Genomic DNA, 11,194 nt, shown 5'->3' on the forward strand with positions numbered 1-11,194 from the left:
AAGGTGTTAAAAAGGACATCAACAGGTTTTTTTTGCTTCAAAGCCAAGTGGTTTCTTTAATCGGGGCATTAAGAACCTGATTGTAAGACGGAAAAGCATCATAGATAAGAGTAGAAACTATTTATTTAATAAATGTTTTGTTTTGAGATATAAGTTGTTTGGGTTTTTTCATCTAAAAAACCGACATTAATTTTTTTGAAGACCTAATACATTTTACTAAAAGCTTGCCACATTTTGTGTAGATACACTTAATAAATTTGGATATATAAATATACATACATAGTTAATATTCCTTCTCAAATAAAGAGTCAGTCCAATGAGACAGGCCTGTGCACATTGGGTTTATAATATCTTTTAAAACTTCACTAAACCCAGACTGAAGACTATTTTTTTCAAATAACATAGGAATTATCATAAGAAAACACAGAAAAAAAAGATAACTTACCTGTTTATCAAATTTTACCATGCGTAACAACTGAATGCCATGCATGATACTAAGTTGGTGAAATTTCCGAGTGATGTTTAGGTATTTTTCAAGATCTTTTTTAATAAGTGTATTCAACACTCGGCCATCCACTAGCTGAGAGTTGAAGACATCCCTGTATATAGCTAGACCTAAGCTGGGTAACCATTCATCTAACACCCACATGTGAGACAGAAGATTAATCTTTGGATACAAGCTGGGGAGGAAAACATATTATAATTATACATTACACAAGCACATTTTTTTCACCTGTGAAAATATTTATTTTGTTGAAGTTAAACAACAGGAGTTTAATATTTAGATTCATGTCATAGGTGAGAATATCATAATTATATTTTTTCATAATAACAAAAACTTTATGTTCTTGAATTTAAGCTCAAAAGACTGTAGATTCAAATGTTTAAGCAAAGAATAAAATGAATACCAACAGCAAAGGAAAACAAAAAAGAAATATCAAAATGTTATCAAGATTAAATCTCAAATGATTCATAAGAAGATAATACTGGAAGTATTCAAACCCTTGTTTAGATAATTTTTCTAAATCAACAAATTTAAGACTGATCACAATTAATCTTTAACAGTTTCTTTATAACATATTAACAAATTTAAATTGTTTGTACATAAAAGGTTAAGATATATTTCAAAAACAACAGTTTTACTGTGACAGTAAATGTAAATCCATATGGAAATGTAAAAGTCATTGAGAAGAATCTAACATAGTTGAATTATCCGCTACTTTAGAATCATCATGCTAAAGACGATGATTAGAGTTGTTTTACTTATTATTTCTTGTTTTTAAAAAAACATTATTATTTCAAAAAAATTAAAGGCTAATATTTTAATGCTTAATTGTTCTGCAAGTAAATAAGCAACATAGTAGAAATTAAGAGTAATTTTTGGTGCGTTATTAATTCAATAAATATAGTAACTGAATTTGTTTCATTGACAATATGTTGCTATTTACAACCTGTAAAGCATAAGTATCCTTTAATTCATAATCACCTGAGTTAGAATGTGGCTGAATCAGTTTGTTTGAAAAAATTGCACATGATAAATAACAATTATTCAGTAATTAGTTTGGGTACATCTAATATTCACATTATTACTGCATATTTTTCATCAATCAGAAAACAATTTTAAGGAGAATTCAATAACATTTTTCAGACAATGCAATGTCAACGCATATTGTGACTTAAAACAATTATGTAAATAGTGTCCAATAAGGCTTCAGTGGTGTTTTATGGGAATTAGATCAAGATTTCTTGCTCTTAACTGCATGACCTATATGTTTTCTTATATGGTATTCAAGTACACTGATATCCACCAGTTAGCTAAAAGTATCTGAAAAATGCAGGTTCTGGACTGTTAAGCAAAGAATAATTTGAATACCAACAGCAAAGGAAAACAAGTGAACAATAACAAAACCTTTATTTACTCTAGCTCACTGCCAAAGTTCTAATCTGAATGATTACCAACAAGATGCTCGGATTGAGGGCAGGATCAAGAGCTGAAGACAAACACAAAATCAAGAGATACAAACCAAGAGAAACCCAAGAAAAAAATTAGACAAAATTCTGGAAATACCTTATTTTTATAATCAGACAAAAACCTGAGTGTGGTATCCTATCTTCAACCACTAATATAAATTTAACCATCCCAAGTGACTTTGTGCATCTTTTCACAAAATTTGATGTTGTTCCAGATGATCAAATGTCAAACATCTATTTTCATTTTTAACTTATATCCATTTTAATTGTTTTACAGGAAGTTTTAAAATATCTGAAGTATGTCCTAAACTATCCCATCCACTAAAACCCAAATAAACTTGGTTACCACTTCTCTCTATGTTTATCACCTCCAACTTCTTCTGTCAAAAAAAACTATGCTTATCAAGTAACTAATAACTTATCAATTTCTGTAAATCCATTCAAGTGTATTTTTTATACTGTATTAAAAGTTTGCCACTTTAATTTTTATTGAATATCATTTCTGATTAGATAATTTGATAACACATCTTACCATGCTGAAGAATCTCTATGTTCTTCAATAGCAAGCCTAAGTTTCCTTTGATGCATGGCATTAGTTATTCCAAGACCAACTTCTAGCTCTCCATCAGACAATTCTAGAAGAATCTATGAACAACAGGAACTTAAATTACTCCAAGAAGTATAAAGATGACTATAAATAAATTTTGTTTTACCTGGTGAGTTAGTATAGTTAGAAACTAATGACTGGTGCAGAATAAAGCGAAATCACAATTTTTAAACAATTAAAACTTGCAGATCCTATCTTTAATAAACACAAGAATCTACAACTGTCCTCCAAGTGCCATAGCTTATGTTGTTTAAAATGTGGAAAGTATCATATGCTCTTCAAACAAAAACTGACAAAAGCCAGGCATGACAATATATATACTATTAATCTCTGAGATACTGGTTGTAATGTAATGTTACCTGTTCCTGCTCAAATACTTTCTGAATTAAGTGCCAGACTAAGATGATATCAAATAATTTAAATTGCACAAGGCTTGATTTGTTTTAATTCCTGCAATCTTTCTTAAAAGTAAACTAAAGAATGCTAGGCTAAAGTACAACTTATTAGAAGATCTTCACAAAGATGCATCCAGAAAATACAATACTCATTTTGAATTACAAGGTAAGATACAAATTTATAATATAATACTGTGTAAGTAACATTATTTACAGTATTCTTCACTGCTGTACATTAGCCACAAAGTCTACATGTTTTGAATCTTAAAGTGTAAATCCTAGAATATTTGGCAAGGTATTGTAGCATCATGTTGTTTTTGGTGCATCTATAATAATGTTTTAAAAAAACATATAATGAAGAGTAAAATGCATGCTTGACCTGGTAGAACTAGAAATATTGTAGAAGTTTCAGGCACAGTAATGAAACATCACTTCAGATGGGCATTTGGTTCTTGCAAGCTTATGAACAAAATAAATGCTTCCTAAACTGCAATTTGTGGTAGACAAAATAAAAAAACAGAATATTAATTTCATATGCATCTGACTTGAGATCCATAATGGACTAACTAAAAGAAACATGACAAAAATAAAATTGCAGATGATTCTGGTGGTTCATTACATAAAATACCTGAAATATAACCAAACTGGTTTACAGATAAATTAGATTTAGCTACCTTTCCACTCTTAATGTTCTCAGAACACTTTGCACCATACTGTGGCATTCCTAAAGTAATTTCCAACCAAGAAAGGACTATTGCAGCTTTCCATTTCTCCATTGGAATTCCTTGAGCTTCTTCCAACAACTTTAGCTTTTCATTATAGCTGTCTTCTGTTAATGGGCTGGCATATAGACTGCTATGTGGTGACCATGATGATCTCTGGTCTGAGCTTCCACCTGGTGATAAGCATACAAACAACCCAAGTTAACAGTGTGCATTTATCACATAACAGTCATTGAGTTACACTGGGGAAATTCCACCCCACATTAGTAGCCCTGGACAAGAGAAAATCAAAAGAATAAGACTAGGCTTCATATAGTGGTGGATTGTTCTTGAAAATCTTGTCAAAATATGAAATATGTTGACCCCCCCACATTAGTAAGAAAGTTATTTTCAATATGTAAAAATAAGTAATACAATTTCACTGATAATACACAGGATTTTGTCTGTATCATATATTATCCTAACCCAAAGAGCATATAATCGATAAACTGGTAAAATCCAAAAATTTCTATCAAAAACAACAGATCTTTGTAATCACTTATGAGTAATAATATTATAATTTACTTCTTCATCAGGATACATCACAATAACAAAATAAAGAATACAACCAATACAAAACTAGATGTACATTACTGTATAAAATAATCTAAAATAAAGTTTAGATCCACTATTATGGATCAACAATTTTTGACACTTTCATCTGTCTCCTTTTCAGTCCAACTGAAGAAATGTTTGAAAGTGTCAAAACATGTTGTTCCAGAATAGTGGATCTAAACTTTATTTTATAATTAGACTTACCTTTAAAGAGTAACCCAAGGCATCAAACTAATCTTGTGACATCATATGCAAGAAAACAATGACACTTTGTTAGAACAAGTAATAAAAATCAGTTTTGCAAAAATTAAGTATGATATAGGCATGACAATACCAAAAAGTAAAGAAACAAGGTAGGGATGAGTACACAAAACCATACAAAAAATCACTAAATAAGTAGAAAAACTTTTCCAAGAATAACCTTTATCTACAACTAAATGTTGAATTCATGTCAGTTGCATGAATTCAGATTTGAATAAAAGCATTTAAACTGAATAGTGCTATACAGTCTTACAGTGGCTAATAACCATAAGTTTGTAAGATTGACTCAGTACTTATGTAGGGATTTTTGTATGGTTTCCATAATCATCCCTACCTTGTTTTTGTTGGCATTGCCATCCCCACATCATACTTAATTTTTGCAAAATGTTTTTCATTACTTGTTTCCCCTCTTTTTCTAAAACAATTTCATTGAAGTAGGTTGATAAGTAAATATTTGTTTTATTTTGATAATTCAAAGATAAAATATATCATTAATATCATATCGGTTTTGTCATTTTCTCTAATTTTGGATTACATTGGGGGCCAATGAAGCTGGAATGGTTCCTCCAGGACGGTAAAAGTATCCTGGAGCACTGGACTGACATTAAGGGACATTTACAGAACCCATGCCTTCCAAATTCACCCCAACTCACAGCATGTGTTTACAATCTACTCAACCTAATGTTAGGATCATGTTGATTAATATGGAAGACATCATACAGATCTTAGGCCATGAAGTATGATACTACCCATACACACACACACACAGCTGCCAGGCTGCCCCACTGAAAACTTGAAGAAACATAGATCACTATATAATTATAATTAAAAAGCTGGTGTTTATAAACTCAGACATCAATACCATGTACACAGGTCTGTCAGTTACATAAATATTTGATCTCCTTGATACTTTGAATACTAATTTAGATTATTCTTTCTTTTGTTATTTATTTGTAATGAAACTGTTTTTGCAGATATCATGTTTGTGTATTGAAATGTTTATAAACAGTTGTTATATAAGAACAATTTATGCTGCCATCTAGTAACCAGTAGAAAAACAGTAAAATATTACTATTATAAAACCTGTGAAACACTCGATAATGGCAATTAGATGCTCAAATAAAGCTATAACTAAACTTAAGCAGTTATTTGTAATCATCATAAAGTAATAGATTGGATGCGGTGACCATATTTTTCTTGGCCCATCCCTACATACTAAACACTACCGTGCTTAATGATAGTCTTTTCCCAAGTGCTCTTAAAATGCTTTTCGGTCATACTAAAGCCACTGCAAAACTTCACTCATTTTTTGGCTAGCATGGGAGAAGAATAAAAGAAAGCTGAACACTTTGGTTCTTTAGCTATTTCCCAGTTCTCCACCTTAGCAACACTGTTCAATGATATTGGGAGCCTCACCAGCTGTTAAACACTTGATAATGGCAATTATGTGCTCACATAAGGCTGTAACTCAACTTTATCAATTAATTGTAAGTATCATAAAGTAACAAACTGAATGAGGCAGCCACTTTTTCTTCGCTTATGCCTACTTACTAAGCACCCCCGTGCTTATTGATAAAGACATGAAAGGTATGTGTGAGAGGTTGAGCTCTACTGCACATTTGAAGAAAATAGTGTTCATCTGAGTCATTATGAGAAATTTATTGAGAACACTCCCTTGCAGATTCAAGCATCTTTTGGGGTCACTGGCCATTACATAAACCAAAACCTAGTGTTGGAGAATAAGGGTATTGAGAAAGTTCTTAAACTGTTCAATCACTCGTACCTGTGGATTTAATTATTAAAATTGATATCATTGAACTAAATTGTGATGTCACAAAGTAATCAGAAGTAGAGGTTTGTAAACATAATAAAAAAAAGAAATTAATATACAGACGGGGTATATGAACAATCCTTGTATATTAAACAAATTTCAACTTAAAACCGTGAAAAACTCAGAAACCTGTAATGTAAATTACACATATATGGCATAACATACACACAAAAGGAATAAAATGTTAGCTGCAATATTTTATAGTAAAAACATGTGTTTTATAATTCAGTAAGATGTATTAATCATGAAAACCCATAAGATGTGCATTTGCAAGCAGTAATCAAGTATACTTTGTACATGTTTATAAATATTTCAAAAGCATGTTTTATTTGTCAGTGTTAATATTTTGAAGTGGCTAGCATTTATTTTTATTCACTCCTGGGTTCAAAGATAAAAAAACAAGCTTCTTTTAATTTTCTGTCAGTGAAAACATTTAGCTGTTGCAAAATTGATACTATTTCTATAAGTGGTGCCATAGTTAGTTCTTTACCAAGATAAGAGCAACTATGTTGTTGAAGTTCATGTTCTTAATGCCATGAACATGCTTCTATATACACTTACACTTAAAAATCAGCCTATTTTTAAGTGTAAGTTTGAAGGCTGACAATTTGTATAATACATTATTTGTTGTTTCCTTCAGTAACAGAAGAAATCTAATCCACATTTAGATAGCATACATTTAATTGCAGTATGGTGTTTAGAAGTTGTCAGATTTATTGATAATCAGTTTTAAATCTGTGTGATATAGTTTGTTTGGTATTGGCTATAACTAATCATGGAATAAAGTGTGTTTGGTACAAGGTATAACTACTTTGTAGGATATAGTTTGTTTGATATAGGGTATAACTAATCAGTGAAATATAAGTTGTTGAACATATGGTATAATTAATCAGTGGAATATAGTTTGTTTGGTATAGGCTATAACTAATCATGGAATAAAGAGTGTTTGGTACAAGGTATAACTACTTTGTAGGATATAGTTTGTTTGATATAGGGTATAACTAATCAGTGAAATATAAGTTGTTGGATATATGGTATAATTAATCAGTGGAATATAGTTTGTTTGATATAGGTTATAACTAATCATGGGATAAAGTGTGTTTGGTATAGGGAACAACAAATCAGTAGGATATATAGTTTACATGATATAGGGAATAACTTGTACATGGGATATAGTTTGTTTGATATAGGGTATGACTAGTCTTTGGGTATAATGTGTTTGGTACAAGATATAACTAGTTTGTGGGATATAAATGTAAGATAAGTTGCACAGAAGCAAAGCAACTTGTTGTGAAAGGTTCTTCTGTTTTACTATTAACTGTCCTAATATCGTGTGGTAATTACATGCTGGCAGTGTACTTTTAAAGTAGACATGAGCATAAAGCATATTACGTTATTCAAACTTGCATGTTTCGTCACTTCAAAAGCATACCATGTTTATCATAGAGTGAGTGACGTGAAAAAATTAATCTTTTACTGGCTTTTTTGAAAATATATGCAATTAGCTTAAAATTATATGTGGATCTGATCATACTCACAATAATTTTTGACACTTAAATATTGTAAAAAAATAAAGCTGCTCATTGATATCAAGAATTCTTAACAGTATGTTTGATTATATGAAATCATAAAATGACGAAAATTTGGTTCAGCTTGTAGTTCTCTGTTACATAATCCAGAAATGTTAGTAAATTAGTTTTAGAAACATGGTGACATTTCAGAAGTTGACCTAATATAGTGCTTGTCATTCAAATGTTTGCAGAGAAATGTCTGAGCTTTAGTTACTCTGCAGGAAATGTCTCTCATGTATGTGCTGTCATCGTGTTTTTTTTCTGTATTTACAAACTTCTCTTTTTCTATGACCCAACAGTATTGTTCAACAATATTCATTTTTTGTATCAACCAACAGATGCCAACTTTACACAAGTTATTGAACTATCTAACATAGTTTCATTCCCTAGTTTTAATTATTTACTTACACTAATAACACTAATTCTATATCACTTGTATTCACCTTTTGAAACTGTGAAGTGCCCAAGAAGATTAAGACAGAATAACTTTAGTAAAAATTAATTATACGTTCTCTGTAGTTGAAGATCGTCTCTTTTCTAAACAATATGCTCCATTCACTGATTCAGTATTTCGCACATTAAGAGCCACTTATAATTAATAAGTTTGATCTAACATTGATTTGTCTTCGACTTTTATTGCTCTAAGTAAAATTTTGAAGGACTATATTCATGAAATATTTCGTTTAACTGCTACAATTCTAATTTATTTATTAAAACTCGTAAACAAATAGTAAATTTTTTTAATTTGAGGTACCATTTAACACACTTGTATCTAATTCTTTTCGGTGGCGCCCACGTGAAAACACGCGAGAAATTGAACCCCATGTTCCTTTCCCTTCTTTCCTCTTCCGGCTTTTCTTAACGCTACTGACGTCAGAGTTTGTATTCGTGTTTACGTATATCTCTTCTGCTGAACGAGACAACCCAGGAAGGGACGGCAGACGATCATCTCTAGAAGAGGTGGTGGCTAGGAAAAAAGAAATATTAAAAGTTAAAGGCAGCGAGGCCTTCATGGTGGTTGATAAAGACACATCCTTTATTATTTAACAAATTCTGTTAGATAAACACCATAAATTCCGTCGTCTATCATCTTTGACATAAAAAGTCCTTCAACTTGTCCAAACAAGTCACCCTTTTCTGGAAGTTAATCTAATATTATTAATAGCACATATATTTCTGAATCAGATAAAATGTTGAAAAATTGGAGATAAAATATTTAATATGTATACACACACATATTTAGAATTCCCATAGTCAAACGTATCCAATCTGGGTGTAGTTTTTATACAAACACTACCCATATTTTTTCAACATTTTCGTAAACCATTAATAACGTCACTTCGATAGCACGTAATATGAATAGTTCAGAACACATTGTTAAAAGTTTCTACTACCCCTATCAATGTAATATATCACAAGACGTTCTAAAAATTGACAACAATTTCAAGATATCGTACTTTTAACGTACCAACGAACAAACTAAAAAACACTCAAGAACGTAGAATAAAGTGCACGTGGTTGGATATTAACGATTATTGCACAAGGTTATGGAATTGCCTATCCGCACTGTATCGCAGTGCTGATCGAACCCCAAATTCTACCTTTACAAGCTCTGAAACCTACCACTGGGACACTGGGAACTGGATATTATAACAAAGAACTGAGTCTTTTGGCCCTCGACCTCTAACACTTGAAATGCTTATAATAACACACAATCATTTCACTAAAAGTGAAAGGTACCTATCATTAGTTGCTTAAAATAAGACACATACACTAAAGATAAAAGCTACAAACACAAAACAAACGAAATGTTAGACAATTGGACAGAGTTTGCATTCAAAACTTTAATATTCAAGTGATAACTTGGATCTAAACGCTAACAATGACAAACTATTTGATGGCTGTGGTTATCTAATCACTTCTTCCATTAAACTTCAATTTTAAGAAAAAATAACAATAACAAGTTAACGCTATAAAATGTTGTTTTCTGACATAAACGTTCACTTAAAGTAGGCCTCGCACTCACTCAGTTTATAAAGAAGAATATAAAGTAGATAAGCCTGTAAACAATAAGTTTAGGTTTCCCTCTACATATGCTACTCAGATGAGGAATAGTTCGATTAAATAAACAGCTATGTTCCAATAATAATCAAATTAAGCCATCGTTAGAGGATAATCATTATATTAAAAGATTACGGCAAAAAGAAGTTGACCTCATTGTTAATCCTATTGTAAACAACGAACCACTTACAATAATAAACTGTGATTATACTGTAAATTGGCTCAGTATGGTTTAGTAGTTAGCGAAGTGGTCTGTAAATCCGAGGGTCTAGGGTTCGAGTACCTTTATCAAAGAATCACGCTCAGCACCGTGAGGCGTGCGTGCGAAATTCTGAATCATTTTTTTTCAATTTTTAATAATGAACTACTTACAATAATAAACTGAGTTTTGGTCTTCATCAACTGTTATTGTCGGAGTCCCAGTGTATAACAACGACGTTGGTTCAGACAATGGGGTTGGTGTAGGGGCGTTGCTACTGTCCCGTCCATTTATGGTCTGGGAAGTGGACGCCATACTCGGGCTGTGGTAGCCGTTGGTTCGGAAGATTCTTGTGCTCTCGGCATCAGATGAATATCCCATCCTGTCTCGAATCTGTAGATGTAACTCATCATATAAGCGAAATTGAGAACTTACAGTAAAAGTGAAACGTTTGGATGTCTATATGAGCCACGTATGACACAAAAAAGGTTTGCGAACATTATCACAAGGTAAACCCAACATTTAATATTTTTTCATCATACTCTTATTTCAAGGTCTGAAGAGTTAACAGTTGCTACTGACAAAGTCATGGATCACTACTGATTCTGGAAATTACTTTAACCTAGTATTTTTGAACGTGCACATTACACTTACTTAGTTATTTTGCGTTTGATGCTCCTTATGTCGATTAAATTAATATAGAATTTTCGATATGAATGAACTATGACCGACAAATAATTGTGTTAGTGAGTCAAAGCTTGTCTGCTGCTAATGACATGATATTATTCTCAGTTCTATTAGGTCGTTAAGAAATTAATGTCGCTTTTTTTTTTTAAGATGAAAAAACCCGAACAACTTATGTATCAAAACAAAACATTTATTGGTTTGGTTTACGAATTTCACGCAAAGCTACACGAGGATTATCTGCGCTAGCCGTCCCTAATTTAGCAGTGTAAGATAAATGGAAGGCAGTTAGTCATCA

The 11,194-nt window shown here is 31.6% G+C and overlaps 1 protein-coding gene across 5 annotated transcripts in view; it reads right to left on the bottom strand.

The window, feature by feature from the left end:
- The window catches only part of LOC106463315 (kazrin-like), a 63,325-nt gene that overhangs the window by 18,642 nt on the left and 33,489 nt on the right, over nucleotides 1-11,194 (bottom strand). For 4 of the 5 annotated variants that reach the window (XM_022390793.1, XM_022390791.1, XM_022390795.1 and 1 more), the window contains exons 6-10: nucleotides 10,386-10,605; nucleotides 8,707-8,919; nucleotides 3,648-3,868; nucleotides 2,504-2,616; nucleotides 446-680 (exon numbers count right to left, since the gene is read on the bottom strand). In XM_022390793.1, coding sequence (XP_022246501.1) covers nucleotides 446-680; nucleotides 2,504-2,616; nucleotides 3,648-3,868; nucleotides 8,707-8,919; nucleotides 10,386-10,605 — 1,002 coding nt within the window. The remainder of the gene's footprint in view (nucleotides 1-445; nucleotides 681-2,503; nucleotides 2,617-3,647; nucleotides 3,869-8,706; nucleotides 8,920-10,385; nucleotides 10,606-11,194) is intronic. The other variant, XM_022390792.1, reaches the window with a different exon arrangement.

The sequence above is a fragment of the Limulus polyphemus genome, unplaced genomic scaffold (assembly GCF_000517525.1).
Source record: "Limulus polyphemus unplaced genomic scaffold, Limulus_polyphemus-2.1.2 Scaffold1376, whole genome shotgun sequence".
NCBI lineage: Eukaryota > Metazoa > Arthropoda > Merostomata > Xiphosura > Limulidae > Limulus > Limulus polyphemus.